General features: G+C 66.6%; 1 protein-coding gene across 1 annotated transcript in view; it reads right to left on the bottom strand.

Moving 5' to 3' along the window:
• The window catches only part of OBSL1 (obscurin like 1), a 28,395-nt gene that overhangs the window by 1,852 nt on the left and 836 nt on the right, over positions 1-25,707 (bottom strand). Inside the window, exons 2-28 of the mRNA XM_019553548.1 lie at positions 25,392-25,704; positions 22,825-23,094; positions 22,298-22,558; positions 21,711-22,016; positions 20,732-21,013; positions 19,732-20,007; positions 19,039-19,337; positions 17,237-17,633; positions 16,525-16,797; positions 13,514-13,786; positions 12,815-13,087; positions 11,977-12,252; positions 11,072-11,344; positions 10,282-10,557; positions 9,230-9,505; positions 8,442-8,717; positions 8,088-8,363; positions 6,481-6,756; positions 5,990-6,265; positions 5,636-5,902; positions 5,219-5,488; positions 4,318-4,584; positions 3,770-4,036; positions 3,459-3,571; positions 3,095-3,248; positions 2,089-2,250; positions 1,744-1,848 (exon numbers count right to left, since the gene is read on the bottom strand). Of these exons, the coding sequence (XP_019409093.1) occupies positions 1,744-1,848; positions 2,089-2,250; positions 3,095-3,248; positions 3,459-3,571; positions 3,770-4,036; positions 4,318-4,584; positions 5,219-5,488; positions 5,636-5,902; positions 5,990-6,265; positions 6,481-6,756; positions 8,088-8,363; positions 8,442-8,717; positions 9,230-9,505; positions 10,282-10,557; positions 11,072-11,344; positions 11,977-12,252; positions 12,815-13,087; positions 13,514-13,786; positions 16,525-16,797; positions 17,237-17,633; positions 19,039-19,337; positions 19,732-20,007; positions 20,732-21,013; positions 21,711-22,016; positions 22,298-22,558; positions 22,825-23,094; positions 25,392-25,704 (7,033 nt within the window). The remainder of the gene's footprint in view (positions 1-1,743; positions 1,849-2,088; positions 2,251-3,094; positions 3,249-3,458; positions 3,572-3,769; positions 4,037-4,317; positions 4,585-5,218; positions 5,489-5,635; positions 5,903-5,989; positions 6,266-6,480; positions 6,757-8,087; positions 8,364-8,441; positions 8,718-9,229; positions 9,506-10,281; positions 10,558-11,071; positions 11,345-11,976; positions 12,253-12,814; positions 13,088-13,513; positions 13,787-16,524; positions 16,798-17,236; positions 17,634-19,038; positions 19,338-19,731; positions 20,008-20,731; positions 21,014-21,710; positions 22,017-22,297; positions 22,559-22,824; positions 23,095-25,391; positions 25,705-25,707) is intronic.

Raw genomic sequence — 25,707 nt, 5'->3', positions numbered from 1 at the left:
GCCATGGGGGTTTATGTGCCCTCCTGCTCCCTTTGACCCTTGTTGGGATTACCTCCCTTTGGGCATGGAGGATCGTCTCCTTAAGGAGCAACGTCTAGTCCAACCCCTGCTCAAAGCACCACCAGCTCCCACCACAGCACCCCAGACAAGACATTGTCTACCCGGGTCTTTCAATCCTTGGAGGTTTTTATGCCACCAGCTCTCTAGGTAGCCTGTGTCCTCCCTCAGGACTGTCTCCAGCTCAGGTTACACCTCAGGGTTACCTGAAGAGATGGGGCAGAGGATGCTGCCCCTTTGCAGTGACCGTGGTAACCAGATTGTCAGCTGGCAGTTTGGGGAGACAGAGATGGCATTCTGCCACAGCCTGTCCCAGTGCTTCACCACCCTCCTGCTGAGAAAGTTTTTTCTAATATCCAACCTCAACTTCCCTTGCTGCAGCTTGAGCCCATTGCTCCTTGTCCTGTAATCTGCCCCCACTGAGACCAGCCCAGCCCCATCCTCTTTGCAGCCCCCCTGCAGGGAGGTGAAGGCTGCTGTTCAATCCCCCTCAGTCTTCTCTTCTGCAGACTTGATCAGCCCAGTTCCCTCAGCCTCTCCTCACCAGTCCTGTCCCCCAGCCACACAACCATTTTCATTGCCCTCTGCTGGACTCTCCACTTTCTATAGTGGGGGGGCCCACAGCTGGACACCGGACTCCAGATGTGGCCTCCCCAGTGCCAAATAGAAGGGAAGAATCATTGCCCTCAATCTGCTGGCAGCGCTCCTGCCAATGCAGCCCTGGATGCCAGTTGCCTTCTTGGCACCCAGGGCACATTGCTGGCTTCTGTCCAGCTTCTTGTCCCCTGTCCCCCCAGGGCCTTTCCTGCAGAGCCGCTGCCCAGCCCATCGCCCCAGCCTGCTCCGGTGCAGGGGATCGCTCCCTCCGCAGTGCAGGACTTTGCACTTGTCCTTGTTGAACGTCAGGAGATTCCTTTTGGCCCGATCCCCCAACATGTCAAGGTCACTCTGAATCCCAGCCCTACCCTGCAGCGTAACTACTACTCCCCTCAGCTTGGTGTCATCTGCAGACTTGCTGAGGGTGCGCTGCATCCCATCTTCCAGGTCCTTAATGAAGACATTGAATAAAACCACCCCCAAGACCAGCCCCTGGGGCACTGCGTTTGATACCAGCTGCAATTAGACATTGAGCCACTGATTACTACCCTCTGGGCCCAATGCTCCAGCCAGTTTTCTATCCATCTTACATTCATTCATCCATTCATTCTGCCCAGACTCCTTATCTTGTTTGCAAGAATGCTGTAGGAGACCATATCAAAGGCCTTGCAAAAGCCAGTGTATATCACATGCACTGCTCTTCCACCAGGCATGGAAGCTGAGCGCGTAGCCAGACTCACAAGGGGTTGACACGTTCTTGGAGGAAAGGGGCATCAAGAGCAGGAGGCAAGGGGCACGACCTCTGCATCAGAACTGCCTCGACCCTAAATGCTGGAGGCTGCACATGGAAAAAACCCTGCTCATGCCCAGCTCGCTCTCCCTTTCAGCCTTCGCTCCCTTCCACCACAGGAGACTGAAGACAGACCTGGGCTCTGACCCAGGACATGACAGCCCTGATGTTTACCCGATCCGGCCTGCCCCCTGCTCACACGTGCCCCTGTTGGCCCATGCTCCAGCCAGCCAGCCCCCCAGTGCTGCCCCCATCGCTCCCTGGGCCACGGGAGCAGGCAGGCGCAGAGGCCTCGTTACCCTCCACCTGCAGACTGGCGTCAGAGGCTGCCGTCTTGGCCACAAACCGGATCTGCCCCGCATCCTCCGGCCGCACGCTGCACATGAGCAGGAAGTGCCTGGTCCCTGGGAGGGAGAGGAGGTGTAAGGGGTGTCCCACCGGCACAGATCTCCTGCCCAGCCCTGGGAAGGGCATGGCATGGAGCCATGCTGACAGCGGCTGCTGGCAGGGGACACAGTGGTCCCCAGGCGGCATCAGTGGGCAACCACACGGGCCAGCAGCCGCCGTGCACACGGGTTCTGGACTGCAGCGTGCCCAGCGAAGCAGGGACCCAGGAACAGCCTGGCAGAAAGGGCTTCACCCACCTTCTTGCCGAATCTTCACGGTGCCGGAGACTTTGATCTTCTCACCGTCGCGGAACCACTCACCCGGCACGTCCTCGTGTGACACTTCGCAGGTGAAGACGGCGTTCTCACCCTCGCGCACGTGCACAGCCTCCAGCTCCCTCAGCACGTGCACCTGGCGCTCTGCAAGACCAGGACATGGTCCCAGTGGGGAGGGCGGGGGGGGGGAGGGGTCCCCAGGGGCCAGGCGCCTCCAGCATCCTGGAGTGGGGGCTTCCCCCAGCCCAGCCCATTCCGGGCAGGCCCAGCTGCCTCCTGCTTCCTGGGCTGTGGCCTGGCCTGGGCCGGTCCTGGCACCACCCCCAGGCCTGACGAAGCCCACTGCCCCAGAGCCCCCAGCCTGCTGCTGCGGGGGCGAGAGGTCAGCACAATTAAGAAAACGTATCTCCACTGACGACACCATCCCAGCGCAGGGCTCTGACCCTAGTGGGGTTGAAACCACCCTCTGGAAGGGCTTGGCGAAGGAAGACCGTTTTAATAATTGGAGCCAGCCTGACAACAGGGCTTGTTCTTCATTTCACTCACTGGCACCCAACGAATGCCCGCTTGAGACGCAGCTTTTGTGGGAATCCAGTCACAGCTTTGAGCCCAGCCCCAAATACTTAGGAGTCGGCCTTGCCCACAGTCTCCCCCACAGGCACCGTCTAAAGACAAACTTGCCACACGTGACGGCAGCATCGCAGACCTGGCTGCAACGCACCAGGGAAGCGCCGCCAAAGCCCCAAGAACATCAGCACTGGCCCTGGTTTATTCAGTGGCCAAAGACTAAGCCATGAGTTTGGATGGGCCTGGGTTAGATGTGACCCCACAGGTCCCTGCCGGCCCCATGGCACTGGGATCCTACAACTCCACGATGTCTCAGTGACCCGGATGTGCAGGGCAGCTTCTGGGCTTCCTGCTGCGCTTGACACCACACTCCTTGTCCCCTCCCTACCCCCAGCTGCGTGCGACCCACTCCCCATCCTACCGTAGACCGCCAGCGTGGCGGAGGCTCGGCAATCACCGGCGTCGCACGTGTACACGCCGGCGTCAGGCAGGCCGCAGTGGCTGAGCTGCAGGATGCGCCGGCGCCCCACCGAGTAGAGGCGGCAGGCGGGCCCTGCCCGGAGCTCCGTCCCGTCCTGCGCCCAGAGCAGCAGGGTCACCAGGCTGCCCTGGGGCCATGCAGCAGCCCTGGCAGGGGCAGGACTGGGGCAGAGGGCCTGCTGCCCCTTGCTGGCTCATCTCCCTGCAGCCCTGGCACAGGGGCAGCCCATGCCCAGGGGAAAAGGAAAGGGAAGGGGGTGGGCTGCCAATGGGGACACAGTCAGGCTAGGCCAGGCAGCGCTCACCTTGTACCACTTCACCTCCACAGAGGCACGGGACAACTCGCACTCGAAGCTCGCTGCCCCTGTCTCGGGGATGCCCACATCCCGGAGGGTCTTCACCATGGTGACCGGGCGCTCTGTGGGAAGGACAGGACAGGAAGCCAAAGTCAGCTGGAGTCGGGGAGCTCCAGGCAACAGGAGGGGGGGCACCGTGGGATACAGGCAGAGCACTGCCCTGGGGAAGCTCACGGCACTGGAGACCCTCTGGGTTCCATTATGGCACTGCTCTAGGGAAGCTCCCAGCGCCAGCTCCCGTGCCCCGAGCACAGCCGTACCCCTGACGGTGAGGCGGGCGCTGCAGCGCAGGCTGTCGGCGGTGAAGGTGACAGTGCCCGAGTCCTCCAGTGTGAGCGCCAGCAGCGTCAGGCTGTGCGTGCAGCCCGTGGCACTGAGCCGGCAGGCGGGGCCCGGCTTCACGCGCACGCCATCCCGTGCCCAGGCCCCAGCCACACCGGCATGGGACAGCTCCAGCTCGAACGTGGCCATTTCCTTCTCGAAGGTCTCCACGTCCGACAGCGGCCTCCGCACCATCACCTTCCGGGCTGCCCCAGAGACTGGCGTGGGGGGCCGCTCCTGCTGCACGGGGCCAGGGGCAGCAGAAACCCAGCCCCGCCGAGAGGGCATCATCCTCCTGGCTCCCGTTTTCATCCTTCCCATCCCGCCCTCAGCCCCCATGCCTGCCTGGCATGCCCCTACCACTGCACCCCAGGCCATCCCCATCCCTTCTGCACCCTGCCCTCCACACCCTGGGCCACCTCCGCCTCGCCCCAGGAAGCGCTGGGCATGCACCAGCTGGGCGCCCAGGCAGCAGGCGGCTACTCACGCTCCACGCTCAGCTTGGCCTGGGTGCGGTCGTGGAGGGTCTCACAGCGGTACGTGCCGCGGTCCGAGGGGCTGAGGCTGCGGATGGTGAGGGTGCGCCGGCACCCAGCCTCCTGCAGCTGGTACTTGGCCCCCGGCTGCAGCAACACCCCCTGCTTCAGCCATTGCACCTCGGCACCCGCGTGGCTCAGCTCCACCTCCAGGCAGGCGTCCTGCAGCTCCTCCACCACCACGTCCTGCAGCTTCTGCACGAACAGCACCTCGGCCTCTGCAAGGCCCACCGCCCCGTGTCACCGGTCCTGCCCCAGACCATGGCCACGAGCCAGGGCACCCCAAGAGAGCCTGGCACAGGGACTCGCGTACCTTGAGAGAGCTCAATGCTGCATGGCAGGGGCCTCCACACCCAGAGAGCCCAACACCATGTTTCAAGGGCCCTCTGCCTTGAGAGAGCCTGATGCCACATGCCAGGGACCCCTGCACCCTGAAGATCTTGATGCTACATGCCAGGGGCCCCCGCACCCCCAAAGCCCAACAACACACGTCAAGGAACGCTGTGCCCCGAGAGAGCACAGTGCCACGTGTCAGGGGCCCGTGTCCCGAGAGAGCCCCCCGTTCCCTGCTGACAACAGACTCCCCCACCTGGGGCATGAGCAGCCTGTGCTGGAGCCTGTGCCTGTCCCTGCCTGGAGCTCCCAGCTCCGAGACCCCCGGCCACGGCCCCTACGACAGACCCCCCAGGCCACAGGCAGCCCCCAGGAGAGGCCTCACCCCAAACAGACCAACGCACCGGGGGAAGAAGCCCCAGCGAACAGCCCAGCCGCCGGCACGGACCTCGGTGGCTGCACTGCACCCTCTGCCCCTCCCTGCCAGGTGGCCTCTGCACCCCCGCCAGCTCTTCTCACCTTGCACGCTGAGCCGGGCCGCGCTCACCAGGCCCTCGGCATTGGCTGTCACGGTGGTCGCATCCCCTGGCTGGCACTGCTGGATGGTGAGGGCATGGCACAGCCCGTTTGTGCTCACCACCAGCCGCTCTGAGGGAGCGACCACCTGCCCCCCCAGCTGCCACGTCAGGGCCACATCCTCCGGGGACACCACACACTTGAATGTGGCGTCCTCGCCCTCCATCACCGTCAAGTTGCGCAGCTCCGAGATGATCTCCACCACCCTGGGGACTGAAGCCAGGGTCATGAGGGAGCCGGGCCATCCCCAGCACCCACGGAGCCTGGCAGGTTTGTACCCGTGGGCGAGCCGCACTACCCATGGCCCCAACCCACCTCCCCAGGGCCTCGACACCTGCTAACCGCCAGCCCGGCCCTCACCCTGCACGGTCAGCATGGCCAGTGTCCGGTCGTCTTTGCTCTCGCAGCAGTACTCGCCGGCATCCTCAGGCCCCACGTTGCTCAGCACCAGCGAGCGCTCCCGGCCCTCTACCCGGGCCTCTCCACGCCCGCCGGGCACCAGCACCTGCCCATCCTTCAGCCACGTCACGTCACCCCGTGCCTTGCACAGCTCGCACCACAGCAGCACTGTCTCGCCCTTGTGTGCATGCACGTCTGACAGGCCCCGCACGAACTTCACCAGCAGCTCTGGGGGCACGAGGCGGAGAGCAGGGTTGGGGCCGTGCCGCAGAGCCACCCCACCCCCAGCCCGGCTCCAGTGTCCACCACCCTCACCTTTCACGCTGACGTCGAAATGCATGCGGTCGTCGCGGGAGATGCAGGTGTAGCAGCCGGCCTCGTCCTTGCCCACATTGCTCAGCACCAGGCTGTGCACGCGGCCTTCCCGCCGCAGCTCACAGCGCTCGCCGGCGGCCACCGCGCCGCATGGCCCAGCCCAGCTGACCGCGGCCTGCTCCTTGGACACCACAGCTGAGAGCACGGCGCTGCCCCCCTCCAGCACCAGCACCTTCTCCTGCTTTTCCTGCTTGTTCACGAACAGCACCGGGGCCTCTGCAGGCCAGGGGCTCATGTCGGTGGGGGCACGGGCCAATGGCACGGGATGCCGGAGGCACGTGAGTGCAGGGCAGCAGGGGCGTGAAGGGGGGGTGCGCATCTGGCAAGGGGGTAGGGCAGGAGGATGGGGCAGAATGGGGGCCCAGGCAAGGGTCAGGCCAACTCACTGCCACATGCAGGGGCAGGGGCAGGGGCAGGGCAGGGGCGCTCACCCCTTACGCGCAGGGTGAAATGCACGGCGTCGTCCCCGGCGTCGCAGCAGTAGGCGCCGCTGTCGCCCGGCTCGGCGTGCTTGAGGGTGAGGCTGCGGCACGGCCCCTCGCTGCCCACCTGGAGCCGGGCCCCGGCGCGCAGCAGCCGCCTGTCCCGCAGCCAGCGCACGGGCGCCGTGTCCCGGGAGAGCCGGGCCATCAGGGTCACAGTGTCACCCTCCACTGCCTGCACCGGCAGCGCTGCCTCCTCCTTGTTCAGGATGCGAATGGGTGGTGCTGGGGGCACGGCAGAATATGTGAGCCCTACACCCCGCAGTGGCCCAGCCCTGCATCCCGGGGCCAGGGGATCTCCCAGCCGTGCCCCCCACCTCTCCCAGCAGCAGTAGCGTGGGCACTGGGGCAGGAGCTGTCCCAGCTGTACCCCCCGCTAAAATTCCCACATCTACTCTGGACTCCTTTAAGAGTCAATTGGACGTTTCTCTTGTTGGGATCCTGTGACCCCAGCTGACGCCCTGCCCCTGGGGTGGGGGATTGGACTCGGTGATCCTCCAGGGTCCCTTCCAGCCCAAATGTCTATGAATCTATGAAAAGCAGGGATGCTGCAGGATGGCCCAGCCGGGGCAGGGAGGCTGCAGCTTCTCCTGCCCCTGCACCCTGGCGGGTCCCTGCAGCCCTCCCCTGCCCCCCGCCCGGACGCTGCACTGTGCTGCCAGGCTGGAGCCCCATGCGCCCCCCTGCATCCCCTGTCAGGGTGCTGGGCAGGCCGGGGAGGAGGCCGCCCTGTGCAGGGCAGCAGGAGCCGCGGCGCCTGGGAGCCGGCCAGGGCTAAATTTAAATGGCAGCCAGGGGAGGCAGAGGGCACGGCGTACTCCAAGGAGCTGCTGCAGCGCGGTGCCAGGACACAGGAGCCACTCCTGACCTTGGCCAGCCCAGAGCAGGACGCCTGCTCCCCGTCTCCCTGCCCTGCCCTGTGCCCGGGGCTGCTCCCTGCACCACGGGCCAGGTTGTGTCTGCACCGGGCCCAGCCTTGGCGCCACGGGGGCAGCCGCATTCCCCAGGCCTCTGGCATGGAGCCGGCGACAAGGCGACAGGTGCAGGGCCGGGCGGCAGGGACGCCGGAGCAGCCTGTCGTTTGGGAGGCCCCGGGCTGCACAGATGGGCCCTGCGCTTGCCGGTCTGACCCCTGCGCAGCGCCAGCCCAAGGGCTGCCCTGAGCTATGAGAGGCATCCCTCACCCGGCGCTGGCACGGCCACCCCGGCCCAGCGCAACTGCAGCCTCGCACCGCGCAGCTGCCCCACCGCCACCCTGGGCCTGAGCCATGGTCACCCCTGCACCCCCAGACAGGATGGGCTGGGGCAGCCAGCCCGTGCCCCACAACCCTGCACCACGTCCGGCACCGGCCAAGGCAGCCCTGCTCCACCCCCTTCCCCACATCACAGCTCAGCACCCCGAGTGCTAGGGCACGGGGCCAGCACGAAGCGGGGGGACAGGCCACTGCAGCCCATGGGTGCCCGGGGCTGCCCCTCCAGGCCCTGCATGGCTGTTTCCCGCCAGCCAGCCCCATGCAGCCAGTGCTCACCCTGCGGCCCCTTCCCCAGCGACTCACCTGCCACCTGCACGGACATCACCCTCTGGTCAGTGCCGGCATCACACACGTAGGAGCCGGCATCACTGTGCTGGGCCCCGAGGATGGTCAGTTGCCGCAGGCACCCCTTCTCCACAACACGCACATGCTCGCTGGGCGCCAGCTCCCGGCCGTCCCGCAACCACCGCACTGCAGCATTGGGCCGCGACACCTCACAGGCCAGAATCAGGTCCTCACCAGCCACCACGCAGCGCCGCTCCCGCGCTCCCGCACTCCCCACGATGGACACTGGCGGCTCTGGGCAGGGGAAGGGTGGGCTTAGGGCTAGGAGCAGCGGACCCCAGGGTCCCCCAGGCTCTCGCGCCCCAGACTCACCTTCCACAGTGACGTAGAAGATGAGGCTGTCGTCACAGGTGTCGCAGAGGTACTCGCCCGCGTCACGGCTCTCCACGCCCAGCACAACGAGTGCACGCCGGGCCCCATCCTCCTCCACACGCACACGCCCCGTGTCCTGCAGCTTCTCCCCATCCTTGTACCACTTGGCCTCCCCATGGGCGTGTGAGAGCTGCACCTCCAGCACCAGGTCCTCGCCTGCCCGGCAGTGGCGTTGGGTCTGCAGATCACCCTGGCCCAGGATCTGCACCCACGGGTCTGGCAGGGACAAGCAGCTGCAGTGAGCCCCAGGCGAGTGCAGAGCAGGATTCAAGGAGGGTAACAGTAGCAGGCAGACGAGAGCTAGGCGCCCACCTGCTACAGCAGTAGGAGCAATAGATGCTCCTACCGGAGCATCCCCAGGCTGGGCTGCATTCTCCCAGGTCCGGCTGGATGGTCCCAGCTCTGGGCCCATGCTCAGGAGAGGGACCGGGGCAGGACACCTGATGTGCCAAATGTCTCTGGGTGGGAAGGAGCGGGGCAAGGGCTCCTGGTGGGAGCTGGGGAATGGGGTGAGCAACAGGAGCCCTGAGCTTGCGGGGCTGGAGGCAGCAGAGAAGAGCAACCAGTTTGTGGCACTGCCATGGTGGGCTGGGTGATGCACCCAGTAGCCGGGGCCACCCCCCCCAGTCCCCTCTGAGCTGTCACAGCCTGGGTGCCCAGGGAAGGGAGGGCACGGACACCACACCCCTCACTCCAGCCTAGACCTGGGCACCTGATGTCCAGCTCACCTGACACCTGCACGGTGAAGGTCCTGGCATCATTGCCCACGTTGCAGATATACTTCCCAGAGTGCTCTGGGCCAGCCACGGGGATGACCAGTCGTCGGTGTGCACCCTCCTCCTCCAGGATGAGGCTCCCACCAGCCTCCAGCCAGGCGCCGTCCTTGGCCCACTGCACAGATGCGCTCACACGTGAGAGCTCGCAGGCCAGTGTCACGGTCTCCCCCGTGCAGGCCTGCAGGGTCGGGGGGGCTTTCCATGGCTGCAGGATTCTCACCGGGGGCTCTGGAAAGGGAGCCCAGAACAGTGCGGGGTCAGGGGCGCAGGGACAGCAGGGCTGCCCACAATCCCGCTCTGGCCACCAGGCCAGGAGGAGCCATTTGAATGGGAACACGCATGTCCCGACCAGCCCAGAACAGCCCAGCCTGGGAACGCCCAGGCCTCGGAGCTGCGTGGACCCAGGGGATTGAGGCATTGAGTGCCTGTTGGGGCCCAAGACGCAGGGCACACACGTGTCTGCCTGTGACCCAGGTTGCTCATGCCAGCAGTCGCACACCACTGAGCACCGTGCCCCCAAGCCACGGCTGCCCCTCCCTGAATGCAGCCCCGCAGCCATCAGCCAAGGGAAACAACCCAATGCCTCGTCTCCAGAAACAGGCACAGGGCTCCCAGACTGGGAACACAGCAAGACCCCGAGCCACGAGCTCGTACCAGACCTCATAGGTTCAGGGGTTGCTGATGTGGAGCCAGGGCAAGTGCTACAGTGGGGGTCTGGGTTGTTGGGGTTGGGACGGGGTCCTGAGGGGTCGGGCAGGACAGGCATGGGTGCTTGGGACCACAGTTGGCAGCCAGGGTGGCTCAGGGACCGTGCTGTTTATTTGGTACCTCCTACAGCTGCTAAATGGCAGGCAAGCCTCTGAACACCATCTGGAGATAGCTGGGGAGCCTGGCCATACGCAATGTGATGAGCCCTGGCCAGGTAACTGGGAAAGACCCCGCAGCCGGAGACCCTGGCAGCATCACCCTTCCCTGTGCAAGCCCCCTCCCTGCCATGTGCTCACCGGACACCCTGACGTCAAAGGAGACAGACTCATCCCGTGTCTCGCAAATGTACTCGCCGGCATCCTCAGTGCCAGCCCGCGGGAGGACCAGGCAGCGCCGGGTGCCCTCGGCCATCAGCAGCAGGTCGTCCGTCTCGTCCACCTCCAGCCCATCCTTGAACCAGCGCACCGGGGCATCTGCCACAGACAGCTCACATGCCAGCTCCACACGCTCCAGCACCAGCACCTGCAGCTCCAGCACGCGCTCCTGCGGGCACAGGATCCTCACCTGCGGCTCTGCCGGGCACATAGAGGGACAGGGGCATGGGCAGGCCTGCGTGCGGTCAGGACCCTGCACCACCCCACGCCCTGCCCCACAGAGACCCATCCCCACTGGCTCCTTTGGGTCCTGGAGTGACCCCGGCTGACCCTGGAGCTCCCCGGCACCCTGCCCGCCAGGAGCCAGTTTCCCCTGGGCAGGGTGGTCTAATGGAGGCCAGCGATTGCCAGGACCTGGCTGATGGTGCAGTGACTTCTGGGCAGTCCAGGTGCCAGCAGCAGAGACAGCTGCAGAGCAGGCTGAGCAATGAAGGGAGACCCCAACAAGCGACCACCCGACCTATGGGGCCGAGCCCAGCCCAACTCAATCCAAACTCCAGCAAAAGTGGAGCCACAAATGACCAGAATCACAAGCAGCCGGTGCTCCCAGAGCCCACAGACTGGTGTTGTGGACCTACCAGCTGGGTAGGCCACGGACAGGGCCCCGGACCCCCCACCCCCACTGAAAGAGCTGCATGGGAGTGTCGTGCACCTGCAACAGTGACACTGTAAAAGACGGAGTCGCCGCCTGCGTCGCACACGTACTCGCCCGTGTCTGGTGGCTGGGCCGAGGGCAGGACGAGCCGGCAGCAGGGCCCCGAGCGCTGCAGCATGAGCCGCTCGCTCTCCACCACCTCCACCCCGTCCTTGTACCACTGCACCGGGGCGTCAGGGCGGGACACCTCGCACACCAGCTCCACACGCTCCGATGCCGCATACGCGTGTGCTGCCGCCTCATTGGAGCTGACGACCCGCACGGGCGGCTCTGCAGGGGATACAGGGTGCAGCTGGGACACCTGGGGCTGGGCCATGCCACCCTTCCCCAGCACAGGACAGCCCAGAAGGGGGACAGGGGCGGCCCAGGAGGGACAGGAGCCAGGACCCGCCACATCTGCTGTGCACAGGCATGGCTCGCCCTGGCCCGGGGGAGCTGCAGGGCACATTGCATTTGCAGCATCTTGGGTGCTGCCTTCTGTCCATCCCTCTGGTGCACCCTGTCCAGGCCTCCTTGGTTCATGGCTGATTCTCTGGCAGGGTAAGCGGGGGTTAAGGACTGGCTCTGTCAGAGTCAGCATCCCCCAGGTAGGCAGGACCCAGCCTCTGAGCAAGACGGAGGATGGGGCAGGTCCAGCTCCAAGCCCAGGTGTGTTGCCGGCAGCCCCTTTGTGCCATGCCTGTTGCCCGGTGGGCCAAGGCCAGCAAGGCCGGGAGCCAGTGCAGGCTCCCAAGATGTTCCCAGAGCTCCCCAGGAAGGGCCGGGCTCCGTGTCAAGACCTCAGCATCTCCACTGCACAGGATCACCTGGGCACGCTGAAATCAAGCTTCCCGGTGCCCCATCAGCACTGCTCGGCACCCCTCTTGCCCCCCTGGAGGGGCCCAGCCTCCAGCCCCGCTCACCAGTCACAGTCACAGTGAAGGTCACTGCGTTATCACCAGCATCACATGTGTACATCCCGGAGTGTGAGAGGCCGGCAGAGCTGACGAGCAGCCTCCTTGCACAGCCGTCTGCCTGGATGGTGACGACGTCACCCACGGGCACAGCTTCCCCATCCTTGAGCCAGTGCACAGGCGCATCGGGTTGGGAGACCTCGCACTCCAGGAGCAGGGGCAGCCCCGCTGGGAGCGTCCGCACACGCTGGGCCTCGGGCACCGGGGCGATGCGCACCTGCGGGGCTGGAGGGACCAGGAGCCCACGTCATGCGGAGCAGGAGGTCTCCGCTGGGGGGGCTGGACTGTCCCAGCTCCAGGCAGCTCCAGGGCAAGGAGCAGCAGAGGGGCAGGCAGGAGCTGGGGATGGGGGGCAGCTGACCCCTCACTGCTCAAGGCATCCTGGCACAGGACCTGCCTGCTGCTGGGGAGGGCAGAACTGGCTGTTGGTGCCGGTCTGACCAGCGCATTTTCCTTCCTGAGCCCAGACGCGTCTGACCCACCTTGGTGGGAGGAAAAGCAAAACCCATAGCCGGGACTCTGCGGGCTGCTGGAGCATCAGCAGGGAGGCCAGAGAACCAGGCTGGGGCATCAGAGCAGGGCAGGGAGAGGCGGGTGCTGGGGGAAGGATGCTGCCATCCCAGACAACCCCAGTGCCGGCACCACGGCTGATGGGAGGGCAGGAGGAGCCGGGACAGGTGCCAGCCCCAGGCCAGAGCAAGGCTGGACACAGAAGGAGCAGGGGTGGAGGGCAAGGAGCAGAGGGGAGACAGGGGCAAGGGGACGGAGGAGTGTGAGGGGCGCTGACCTGCGACGGTGACGTTGTAGAAGACGGAGTCGCCGCCCGCATCGCACACGTACTCGCCCGTGTCCGGCGGCTGGGCCGAGGGCAGGACGAGCCAGCAGCAGGGTCCCTCACGCTGCAGCACCAGCTGCTCGCTCTCCTCCACCTCCACCCCGTCCTTGTACCACTGCACCGGGGCGTCGGGGCGGGACAGCTCGCACACCAGCTCCACACGCTCCGACGCCGCATACGTGTGCACTGCTGACTCGTTGGAGCTGACGACCCGCACAGGCGGCTCTAGCAGGGAAAACCAGGGGCTCAGCCAGGATGCTGGGCCCAGTCCCTTGCTGGTGAGGGGGCTTAGCTTGGGGACTCTCCTGGCAGGCAGCTCTGGCACCGGTGCCTGGGGCAGCGCCTCGGGTGCTGTGCCACAGGGCGCCAGAGCGGAGACCATGCTGCAGGGCAGGGGGTGCCCAGCAGGGGGCGCTGTGCGGCAGGGGCAAGAGGGACGGAGCACAGGGGTCGTGCCCTGGCTGCCCCAGGGCCCCGCGCCTGCAGGACAAGAGCTCACACACATGAGCCCGGTGTCAGCACCCCCAGGGCGTTCGTCTGGATGCCCCAAGGGGCAGCTGAAGGGACACGAGGGGCCAGGACAGCAGCCCTTGGCCCAGGGACACGGGGGGCAGCATGGCATGGACGCAGGACTGGCACGGGGACACTGACCTGCGACGGTGACATTGTAGAAGACGGAGTCGCCGCCCGCATCGCACACGTACTCGCCCGTGTCCGGCGGCTGGGCCGAGGGCAGGACGAGCCGGCAGCAGGGTCCCTCACGCTGCAGCACCAGCCGCTCGCTCTCCTCCACCTCCACCCCGTCCTTGTACCACTGCACCGGGGTGTCGGGGCGGGACAGCTCGCACACCAGCTCCACGCGCTCCGATGCCACATACGTGTGCACCGCCGCCTCGTTGGAGCTGACGACCCGCACGGGAGGCTCTGGTGGGGAACGTGGGGCTCAGAGGGAGCGTTGCAACTGCCCTACAAGCTTTAGCACATCCCCACCACATGGCCCGGCATTTGGGTCATCGCCGGGTGACCGGCTGGCACCAGGGTTTGGGGCAGGAAGTAAAGGGGCCCTCGTCCAGGCCTCGCATTCGCTGCTCGCTGGGGTGATGGTCTCGGCTGCTTCTGCATGAACTCGGGTCTAGGCCCAGAGCCCGAGCTGGACTCGTGCAGACGAGCACGGGTGACCAGCACCTCGCACCCCGGACTCCACCCGGTCGCAGCCGCCTGCCCTGCACAAGCCTGCGGCCTGCGCTGAGACCGCACCGAGGCTTCGGCGCCAGCCCAGGATCCTGTGATCGCTTGGCCCCTGCCCCGCGTCCCTCGGCTCCCAGCCAGTGCTCCCCCAATCAACAGGGCTCGAGTCACTCCCAGCTCTGCCCTGGGCTGCTCTGCTCTGGGCACTGCCCCGGCCTCGGCTTTGTAGGCACTGCGCGGGGCTGGGAGGGAATTCCCCCCACCCCTCCCACCCCCCATGCCTTGCTGCAGGGGGTTGAAGCCCCCACAGAAGCACTGGATGCTGGCTGCAGCCCAGGCTGGGGCTGTGTCAGTGCTCTTGCCAGGACTCAGCCCCGCGGGGTCCTGGCTACAGGCCCTTGCCCTCTGCACCCGCTGCCTTGGGGGCAGGCAGGGATTTGCCCCCTGCTCAGCCTGGCCCGGCCTGGGGGGTTTCCCCTCCCTCTGCAGCAGGGGCACAGCCTGGGCCTGGGCTTGGGTCTCCCCAGCGCCCACCACACCCCCAGCAGCAGCAGGACATTGGCTGCCGCAGCCGCCCCTGTATCCTGGGGACAGGGACAGGGGCAATGCCCAGGGCTGTGTCAGGGGCAATGATGTCGTGCCGCTCCGAGGTCGCACGTGGGGTTTGTCTGGGTGGGTTTGGACAGGCCTGATCCTGCCTTAGGCTGGATGCGACCCCACAGCAACCTGTCGACCCCATGGTGCTGGGATCCTATGACCAGACCCCACTCCTTGTATTTCCATCTTTTTTCCAGCCCTTCAATCACTCTCACTAGGGCACCAAAGCTCTTCTGACCTCACGGCCTCTGCAGCGAGCCCGGTGCCCCCACCAGTGCTGCACACAGTGGCAGCCGAACCCTGCTCCTGCTCAGGATCCCATCCCCCTCCCAGGGGCCCCGTGGCTGTCCTGGGCTCCCATCTCCCACCTGCCTCGTGGCCCCCGTTGTTTTCTGCCTGTCGGACCCAGGTTCCCAGCCGGGCCCCTCGCCCCCCATGCGCAGGAACCGTGTGCTCAGAGCCTGTCTACCACCTTTCCCCACTGTACTCAATAAAACATCAGCAAAGGTCCTTGCCCTTGGGGGAGAGACAGCAACGACCCAGGCAACCACCCGCATGGCAGTGACCCAGGCCAGCCGGCGCTGACCATGTCAGTCTCTAGCTCATTCCCAGGGTCCAAACAATGCTCTCCTACAGTGTCAGGGTCAGCACCAGGCTCTCTGCCCCATCTCTTTTACCCTCCCCAAACGCTGGCACGATCCTTTAGCTTCCTCTATCAGCCACCTCCACCTGGTACCAGTGCTGCTAAGTTCCCTTTTCCATTCCTCGTGCCACGGTGTCCCTGTCTCGCACTGCTGCTGGCTCAGCTCCTTCCAGCAGCACTGGGTCCTACCTGGCACCAGCCAGGGTTGTGTGTGTGGGATCATGACTCTTTGGGCACCTGCAGGATGGCCACGAACAAGCCTCAATGGCACAGGCGGTGGAGGCGGCCACAAGAGCAAGCGGGGCCTGGGGGCATCAGAGGACGTGCTGCTGCGGAAGCCAGAGCAGGACAGAAAGGGCACGAGGGAAAGCCCAGGTCGGGAGCGAGCAAGACAGACAGAAAAGTTTCCAGACAGACAGAACAAGGCAGGCAGGAGGGCAAAGGAGCCGCAGAAGGGGCAAGAGGAATGTAACAAGGGCAAGAGCTCCCCAAATCCTCTGCACAACGAAAAGCAAACACGGGGTGCCTGCACCGGGATACACTGACCTGCGACGGTGACATTGTAGAAGACGGAGTCGCTGCCCGCGTCGCACATGTACTCGCCCGTGTCCAGCGGCTGGGCTGAGGGCAGGACGAGCCGGCAGCAGGGCCCCAAGCGCTGCAGCATGAGCCGCTTGCTCTCCTCCACCTCCACCCCGTCCTTGTACCACTGCACCGGGGCGTCGGGGCGGGACAGCTCGCACACCAGCTCCACACGCTCCAACGCCACGTACATGTGCGCCGCCACCTTGTTGGAGCTGACGACCCGCACGGGCGGCTCTGGCGGGGGAAACCAGGGGCTCAGCTGGGGTGCCCGGGGCCTAGCTAAGTCCTTGCTGCTCAAGGGGCTCAGCCTGGGGCTTCTCCTTGGCAGGCAGCTCTGGCACCGGTGCCCAGGGCAGCACCACAGGTGCTGTGCTGCAGGGTGGCGGGGCGGGGGAGCTGTGCTGGGGGACGGCGGGTGCCCAGCAGGGGGCACTATGTGGCGGGGGCAAGAGGGACTGAGAAGAGGGTATGGCGGCCCTGGCGGTGGGCTGTGGGACAGGAGCTCATACACGAGCCCAGTGCCTGCACCCTGCGGGGTTTGGCTGGACAGCCCACGGGGCAACTGAAGGGACAGGACTGCAGCAGCTCGGCCCAGGGGCACCAGGGAGGCAGCTGGGCACAGACCCAGGGCCGGCGCAGGGGCACTGACCTGCGACAGTGACATTGTAGAAGACGGAGTCACCGCCCACGTCGCACACGTACTCGCCCGTGTCCGGCGGCTGGGCCGAGGGCAGGACGAGCCGGCAGCAGGGCCCCGAGCGCTGCAGCACCAGCCGCTCGCTCTCCTCCACCTCCACCCCGTCCTTGTACCACTGCACCGGGGCGTTGGGGCGGGACAGCTCGCACACCAGCTCTACGCGCTCCGACGCCACGTACGTGTGCACCGCCGCCTCGTTGGAGCTGACGACTTGCACGGGCGGCTCTGGCGGGGGAAACCAGGGGTTCAGCCAGGGTGCCTGGGTCGGGCCAAGTCCCTCCTGCTGGGGAGGGCGCTTGACCTGGGGACTCTCCTTGGCAGGCAGCGCTAGTGCTGGTGCTGGTGCCGGTGCCCAGGACAGCACTACGGGTGCTGTGCCACAGGGTGGCAGGGCAGGGGCTCTGTGCAGCAGGGAAAGGGGTGCCCAGCAGAGGGTGCTGCGTGGCAGGGGCAGGAGGCATGGAGCAGGGGGCATCCAGCCCTGACTGTGGGGTTGTGGGATGGGAGCTCATACATGAGCCTGGGGCCTGCGCCCCTGTGGGGTTTGGCCAGATGGCCCAAGGGGCAGCTGAAGGGACATGGGGGGCAGGATGGCAGCAGCTCAGCCCAGGGGCACCAGGGAGGTGGCAGGATACAGACCTGGGGCTGGTACGGGGGCACTGACCTGCAACGGTGATGCTGTAGAAGACGGAGTCACCACCCACGTTGCACATGTACTCGCCCGTGTCCGACGGCTGGGCTGAGGGCAGGACAAGCCGGCAGCAGGGTCCCTCACGCTGCAGCACCAGCCGCTCGCTTTCCTCCACCTCCACCCCGTCCTTGTACCACTGCACCGGGGCGTCGGGGCGGGACAGCTCGCACACCAGCTCCACACGCTCCGACGCCATGTACGCGTGCACTGCCGCCTCGTTGGAGCTGACGACCCGCACGGGTGGCTCTGGGACAGAGAGAACCATTGCAGAGGCAGTGGGAACAGAGCCCTTGGCCCTGAGAGCTTGTAGCCTGCTTTGTGTCAGAGGCAGGCGATGGAGGGACCAGTAAAGGGAGGATGGGGCAAGGTGCTGCTCACACAGGCGCACATGGGTGGCCTAAGCAGTAGTGCATCAAGCAGCCCCCCACGTCTGCCATACCCGGCCTGCAAGTCTACGGGCCCCAGGGCACACAAGAGCATCTTGGAGGTTCAAGGGAGGAAGCGGCAATTTCATCCCTGCACCCGGGGCACAGCCAGCTCCCGAGGAGGTGCAGGAGGCGGCGGGACCTGCCCGTGCAGGTGTCGCCTGGCTCAGGAGCAGCTGGAGGTCAGCTGGGGGCCCAGTGCCTTAGGGCTGAGGTCCTGCAGCCCCTCTGTCCCTGGCACCATCATCTAGAGAGCACTCTGGTCCTGGCACAGAAATGCCCAGCCCCTTCCCAAGCCCTGTGATGTCCAGGGCCACGGCCCCTTTCCAGAGCAGCGCTTCCTGCACTCTGCCCATCGCCTCGCACCAGCCTGGAGCATCCCCCTCCCACCAGATGGTACTGGGAGAGGGGAGAGACTGGGACCCCAAGGCCCCCAGGCTTGGTCGCATTCACTCTCTCAGACTCTCAGCACCTATCCCTGCTGAGCGGCTTCCTTTCAGAGACCCTGGATCATCCTCAGCGCCCCCCACCACGTCCCCCCACCAGCACCCGCGGTGCTGCACACAGAGCCCATGCTGCACACAAGGCGGGGCACGGCCTGGGCCTGGGCTCTTTCCAGTGCCCACCAACCCCTTGGCAGCAGCAGGATTCATAGATTCATAGACGTAGGGTCAGAAGGGACCTTGTAGATCTTCAAGTCCAACCCCCTGCCCTGGGCAGGAGAGAAAACTAGGCTCATATGACCCCAGCGAGGTGTTCATCCAGCCTCCTCTTAAAGCCCCCCAGGGTAGGAGCCAGCACCACTTCTCTTGGAAGTTGGTCCCAGATCCTAGCCGCTCTGACCGTGAAGTCGTGCCTCCTGATGTCCAGCCTGAACCTACTCTAGCAACTTGTGGCCGTTATTCCTTGTTACTCCCCGCAGTGCTCGGGGGAACAGGGACTCTCCCATTCCCCGCTCGTCCCCCCCAGTAAGTTTATAGGTGGCCTCCAGGTCCGCTCTCAGCCTTCTCCTGTGGGGGCTGAACAGGTTCAGGTCCCATCGCCTCTCCATTGGCGGCTGCGGCCCCCTTGCATCCCGGGGGCAGTGTCAGGGCACGGGCAGGTAGCAGCGCACAGGGAGCAGGCAGATACGGGACAAGAGGGTAAGCAACAGCTCTGCTGTAGGCCCGACAAGGCTGCGCACTCCTGAGCTCAGAGCCCTCGGTCGCCGGGGCAGGAGGAGCAGGTCAGCGCTGGGGGTCCGACTCTGAGGTCACAGGTGCCCCGAGCCGGGGAGACCTTCTGGCAGATGTGAGGAGCAGGACGGCAGTGGCTTGGTCCAGGGGCACCAGGGAGGCAGCGGGGACAGACCCGGGGGCCGGTACGGGGGCACTGACCTGCGACAGTGACATTGTAGAAGACGGAGTCGCCGCCCGCGTCGCACACGTACTCGCCCGTGTCCGGCGGCTGGGCCGAGGGCAGGACGAGCCGGCAGCAGGGCCCCGAGCGCTGCAGCACGAGCCGCTCGCTCTCCTCCACCTCCACCCCGTCCTTGTACCACTGCACCGGGGCGTCGGGGCGGGACAGCTCGCACACCAGCTCCACGCGCTCCGATGCCACGTATGTGTGCGTTGCCGTCTCGTTGGAGCTGACGACTCGCACAGGCGGCTCTGGCGGGGGGAAACCAGGGGCTCAACTTGGATTTTCCCCAACATGCACAGAAGAGCAAAGGAAGATGGGGGCACCTCCCCTTGGCACTGTCCTCGGTGGGCTTCACCCCCACCACAGCACACCAGCAGGCTCGCCCCATGCTCAGCAGGGCACACCCAGCACCCACAGCCCAGCTGCCCCAGGCCAAGCAGGGTGCGAGGAGACACCCAGGCCCTCAGGGCAGGAGATGGCAGGTCGCTGTGCAGACAGACCAGGGGCAGCCGAGCATGGGGGCAGAGGTGGGTGGAGGAGGGAGCCCAGCAGACGGAGCATCTCCAGCTCTGACCCTGAGCATGGGTGCACAGAGCCCACACGGTGCAGGGTCCCTGGTCCTGGGTCCCCAGCCCCACTCACCAGTCACAGTCACAGCAAAGGTTACCACATCATCGCCGGTGTCACACGCATACGTCCCGGAGTGCAAGGGGCAGGCAGAGCGGACAAGCAGCCTCCTCATGCAGCCCTCCGCCTGGATGGTGATGGCATCGCCCCCAGGCACGGCCTCCCCATCCTTGAGCCAGTGCACGGGGGCGTCGGGCCGGGACACCTCACACTCCAGGAGCAGGGGCAGCCCCGCTGGGAGCGTCTGCACGCGCTGGGCCTCGGGCACTGCTACAATGCGCACCTGCGGGGCTGAGGGCACGTCGCTGTAAGCAGGGGCCAGCGCTCCCACCCAAAGCTATCTGCACGGGGCACGGGACATTGCACACGGGGCTGGGCACAAGCCCCCACCTGTCTGAGGCCCAGGTGCTGCCCTGCACCATCGCAGCTCCGGTCCCACCTGCCCCTGCGTCCCCTCGGGGAGAGGCAGAGCCCACAGACCCCAGCAGGATCCCCCTACCCCCCATAGGCGCCCACTGCCCTGGTGCCCAGCCCTCGCCCCCGGGGAGCCCACATGAGGGCGGAGGGCTGGTGAGCGCAGCGCTGCGGGGCAGGAGCTCCAGGTGGGAGTCCACGGCACTGCCTTGCCCCAGAACCAGAGGGGCAGCAGCTGCAGCCTGGGCCCAGTGCCCAGCACCTCCCTGTGCCCCCCGCGCAGGGAAACCTCTTCAGCTGAGGAAGCAGCGTGTGCCTGGAGCTCAGAAGATCAGTGCCCTGCAGGGAGCCAGGGCACAAGGGCAGCACTGGACACAGGCCAGGCAGCCAGAGGAGCCAGGCATGAGGCCACGCACAAACTGCCAGCTCCAGCACGGCGCAGGGAAGCAGCAGAGGGGAAGGTGCTCGTGGGCAGGGGTGCGTGGACCAGCGGGGAGGTGGAGATGGTCAATGCCTGGGCCATGTCCACCTAGCCCCATGGCCTCAGCTGTCTTGCCCACCAAGACCATGCCTCTCCCACCCTCCCCGGCCAGTGCCTCACCTTGCACGTGCAGCATGGCCACATCCTGCAGCCCATGGGCCACAAAGCGCACCTCAGCCCCGTCCTCCGTCAGCCGCACCCTGCGGATCTGCAGTGCATGCTCTGTCTTGCTGTGCCAGATGCAGCACCGCCGGCCTTCCTCTTCCTCCTCCTCTGGCACCCTTGCCCCATTGAGGAACCAGGCACCACGGACCAAGGCCGAGAGCTCCAGGGAAAAGATAGCATCCTCGCCCTCTTGCACCACGGCATCCTGCAGGGCTCTTTCCACGCGGGCGAGGGGCACTACGGCACAAGGCGGTGCCTCAGCCGGAGACAGTGGCAGCCAGCGCAGGGGTGTGCGGCATCACTGACTGCGCCTGCTGCTGCCGGGACCAGCCCCTTCCCCTCCCTGGGCATGCTGCTGCCCAGCCCTGCCACCTGCCCTGCCGCCCCTGCCCTCCTGAGCTGCATGCGCCCAGCCACCTCCTCGCAGGACCCAGGACATGTCCCTGTCTCCTAGTTTGGGAAGGGAACAAACTGGGGCTGGTGCTGGGAAGAGCTGCCTAGCTGTGGCGCTCTGCACAAGTCAGCCCCAGAGCCTGGCATCATCCAAACATCAGAATTGGCATTTTCTGGGTCAGACCCAGGGCCGTCCTGCCCCATCTCCCGTGACCCAGGGCAGAGAGCGGAGCTGGAGGGCGAGTGCCCGGGGCTGCGCAGGGCTTTCCCCTGTTCCTCCAACATGGAGGGTCCAGGCAGGTCTGGCACAGAGGCCAGGCCCCTCTCTGCCTGCCCCAGCGCTCCCCGTGCCCCTTTTCTCCACATACGTGTCCGGTCCCTGCTGGATCTGGCTGCGCTCAGCTCCCGCCATGTCTGGGGCCACGAGTCCCCCCTTGGATGCCCCGCGGGGGGAAACAGGACTTTGTTTTTCACAAGTGTCCAGCCCCGCCTGGCAGCACTTGGGTCAGTGAGGATGGGGATGGGGGGCCCCGGCACTCACCGAGGTGCGCGGCGCCGGGGAACTCAACATGAGCGCTGCATCCGTACTTGTTGACAGCGCAGAGGCGGAAGCGGTAGTCGGCCTCGGCGGGGACACTGTCGCCCAGCACCTCCACGGCACCAGCCGTGTCCGTTGTGAGGCACTGCACCCACTCAGCCGTGCCAGCCTCCTGCCGCTCCAGCACGTAGGCGCCGGGTGGGCTGCGATGCACATCGGGCGCAGGACACCACGTCAACAGCGCGGCGTTGCTGTGCTCCGTGCTCATGCAGGCGGCCACGGGCGTGCTGGGTGGGACACGCTTTGCACCTGAAACACCCGCCCCAGAGGGCTGCTCTGAGACGTCCCCCGAGCAGGGAAGCGATGCCCAGTGTTGGGATCGGGACATGGAGCCTTCCCAGGGGCACGGCACAAGCCCCTGGGAGTCTCAGCCCCATCAGACACAGGACCTGTCCCCTGTAACAGCTCCAGCTCTGACCTGAGCCCTGAGCAGGGAATGGCTGGCACAAGGCATCGCCCGTGCTGGCTCCAATCCACCCCAGGGCAGAGCCGGGCTCCCCGCTCCCCCCCGCCCCGCAGCAGGCTCTCACATTTGACGCGGAGCTGGGCCAAGGTCTCTGAGTCCCCAACAGCGAAGGCAATGATGCCAGCGTCCTCCCGTGTCACATGCACCAGGACCAGCAGGTGGGTCTTGCCGAAGCTCTTGAGCACGGTGCAGGGAGACTCCTGCAGCTCCTGCCCGTTGCGGCGCCAGGAGATGCCCTCCACGGCCTCCCGTGTCTCCACGCAGAAGGCGGCGTTCTCCCCCTCCATGACGTCCAGCTTCCGCGGCAGCCGCTTCACAATCATTCCTGGGACACACCGTGAGGGACCGGGCTCATGTGAAAGGGGGCAGCTAGGACCATGGGGTGTGGCAGGGGACCTGGAGTCCCTGGGGGGCAGTTTGGGGTCCCCAGGGTCTCCACGTTGGCAGGGGCAAATGGGTCAGGAGCAAGCAGCAGGGCAGGGCAGGGGTAGAGGCACGAGGCCCCGGCATCATCCCACCCCCTGTCAGTGGCTCCGTGGCCCCATTCCTGCCCCCAACCCCTGCAGTGACCCCGTGGCCCCGGCCCCACACCTCTGACGGAGACCTCAGCAACACTGCGGCCCTGGTCCTGCATCTCGCAGAGGTAGATGCCGTCATCGTCGGTGCGGGCATCGCGGATGGTGAGGCGCCGCACACGGCCCTGCTCCTCCATGAGGTACTTGGGGCTGGGCTGCAGCGGCTTGTCCTCCAGGTACCAGGCTGTGGGGATGGTCTCCAGCGGCACCCGGCACTCCAGCACCGCGTCCTCGCGCTCCTGGACCTCCACGTCCTCCAGCTGCACCTGGAACCGCACCCGGTGCTCTGGGCCGGCCGGGCCGGGTTGGGGAGACGGGTGATGCTGAGCATGCGCGGGGCAGTGCCTGGGCGGGGGGCACGGCCTGGCACTGCTGCTCCAGGCCAGCGAGCAAAGCTCCCATCACCTCTTTGCCTCTCGCCGTGTCCCCCAGCACTGCCATCCTGCCTGTGACTCCGCAGCCGGGGGCTCAGCACAACGGCCCCGCGGCACCCCCAGCTAGGGGCTCCTCTCTCCCTGCCCCCAGAGCCTCAGACCCTGCGCGCTGGCTGGCTCCTCTACCCCAGTGGCAAGCCTGTGACTGTCCCCAGCCCCTGCAACGCCCTGCTCCCCCTGCACCACGGTCCTCTGGGCAGCCCGGCCCCAACAGTGCTCCCCACACGGTGCAGTGCTCTGCGTTCCCCGCTCCTTGGTGCCGACGGCTGGGTCCGGCCCTGGCCCCGGCTACCTGCTCTGCCCAACCCCAGGGGAAGGCGGCCCAGCTCCAGCTCCTCTCGCCGCTTCCCCCACATCCTCCCAGCACAGCAGCTGCGGACATTGCCCCCGCCTGTCCCTTGATCCCCCATACCCAGCCTGCCTCACCTCTGGGCCCTTCCCAGCCCCAGCCGACATTGCACCTGCCTGCCCTGTCTGCCAGCGCCAGCCCCACGACCTGCTGGTCCAACAAGCTCCTTCTGCACCCGCCGGCCCCCCAGGCTGCAAGGGGCTCCCCCAAGCACCTGCAGCACCATGCACCATAGGATCCCAGAGCCGCGGCACCAGAAAGGAGCTGCAGGGTCACGTCCAGTCCCTGCCCTGCTCGAGGCAGGGTCAGCCCTGTCCAAACCAGCCCAGACAAACCCCGAGTCCAATCTCTGAGCACCACAAGATGGGCCCAGGCATCGCCCCTGCCCTGGGGGAAGAAGGGGGCCGCGGCCGCCAGCCCAGCACAGGGACTCTGCAGGCACCCGAGCCCCCATTCGGAGGAGGGGGCAAAGCGTGACCCCTCCCTGTCTGCCCCTGCAGCTATTGCCCCGGAGGACGCCCCAGTACTGGTGCGACCCCCATGCCTAGGTTCTCCTTGCCCTGGCCTCGCCCGGCGCCGTCTGTCCCTGGCAGGGCTGCAGGGTTATTCAGGGTGGCAGCTCAGAGGGCAACGTGCAGTCTCTGGCTCTCAGCCCCCTGCTCCCAGTGTCTTGCACCAGTGTCGCCCCTGCCAAGGCCCCTGTGGGTCCCACTGCCTGGGCAGAAGAGACTCCACTTGTCCGGGCAGCACACCCTGGCCTCGAGCCTCAAGGGACCAGCCGGCCTCACAGGCGACAGCCCCCGCGCAGGCGGCTGGCTGTCCCAGGCCCAGCAGCCAGAGCTAGAAGCTGCCCCCAGGAAACATCCCGGGGGGGATGGAGCTCTGCGGGAGCCCTGGGCAGGACGGGGACCAGAGGGTCCATACGCACACGGCCCAACCCTGCCAGGCAGCAGGACAGGGTGAAGGAGGGAGAGGACAGCGCCTGGGGCGGGGGCACTGGGAGCACGGAGGGGAGCCCAGGAGCGAAGGCCATACGGCAAGGTCCCTGCCAGGAGCCGGAGCTGGGTCACAAAGGGCAGGGAATGAGGGGCAGGGCAGACCCACGCTGCAGCCACACTGGGAAAGTGTGCCCCAAAGCTGCCCTGCTTGGGGCTGCAGACCAGACAGGGTGCCAAGGGCTCGAGGCCGCCCCGGCCTGGCCGGCTGGGACTGGGAACACCATATCTCGCCGGCGGACGAGGAGCAGGGACAAGTCAGATATGGAGCTTGCACCCCCCGCATCGTCCTGCTGCAGCACCACCCTGGACCCGCTCCGGGGCCCGTGCGAGCGCCGCCCCCGCCCCAGCCCCTGCCTCCACCCGTCGCCCCTTGGCCCCAGCGTGCCCAGCTCCACCCACGGCCAGCACAAGGGGCCCTCGGCACTGCCCAGACTCTCCCAGGGCTCAGCCCCCAGGACTCTGCAGCTGCCGGGGGGGCTCCACCGCCTCACGCAGCAGGTGCCTGGCAGCCGGCCGGCCCCGCGGCTTGGGCCAGACCCGTCAGCGCTCGTCACTCGCGGGACACTGCCCACCCACAACACCTCAAGCCCTCTGGTGACACCCAATCACTCCTAATGCGGCTCCGGGACACACGGGTGGGCACGGGGCCAGGCCTCGGCCAGCTACAGCCAGCAAGCGCAGACGGCCGCGCTGCCCTGACCGCAGCTGCCCCGCCAGGGCAACGGCCAGGCCCAGCAAGCGGTCCCGAGCCGCTAAGGGGTGTGGGGCAGCCAGCCCCCGCCACCCTCTCCCAGGCCAGTACCTCGCACGCGGAGCTGCACGGCGCTGAGCGTCTGGCCGGCCGTGTTGGAGGCGGTGCAGACGTAGAGCCCCTGGTCCTGGGGCTTGCAGTACAGCACCTTCAGGATGAAGTAGCCCTCGCGGTCCTCATAGGCCAGGTGCCGGCGACCCGGCACGACGGCCTTCCCATCCTTCTTCCACACGATCTCGGGCTTGGGCTTGCCCGTCACGTAGCACCGGAACTTGGCGTGTTTCCCCTCGCTCACGGCAAACGCCTTCGCCCGCGGCGCGCTGGGGGCCGCCTCGCCGTTGGTCAGGGCCGCCCAGGGCTCGGGCTC

Source organism: Crocodylus porosus, unplaced genomic scaffold, assembly GCF_001723895.1.
Source record: "Crocodylus porosus isolate Cpor-Errol unplaced genomic scaffold, CroPor_comp1, whole genome shotgun sequence".
In the NCBI taxonomy this organism is placed as follows: Eukaryota; Metazoa; Chordata; order Crocodylia; family Crocodylidae; genus Crocodylus; species Crocodylus porosus.
This window is presented reverse-complemented; position numbering and strand designations above follow the sequence as displayed.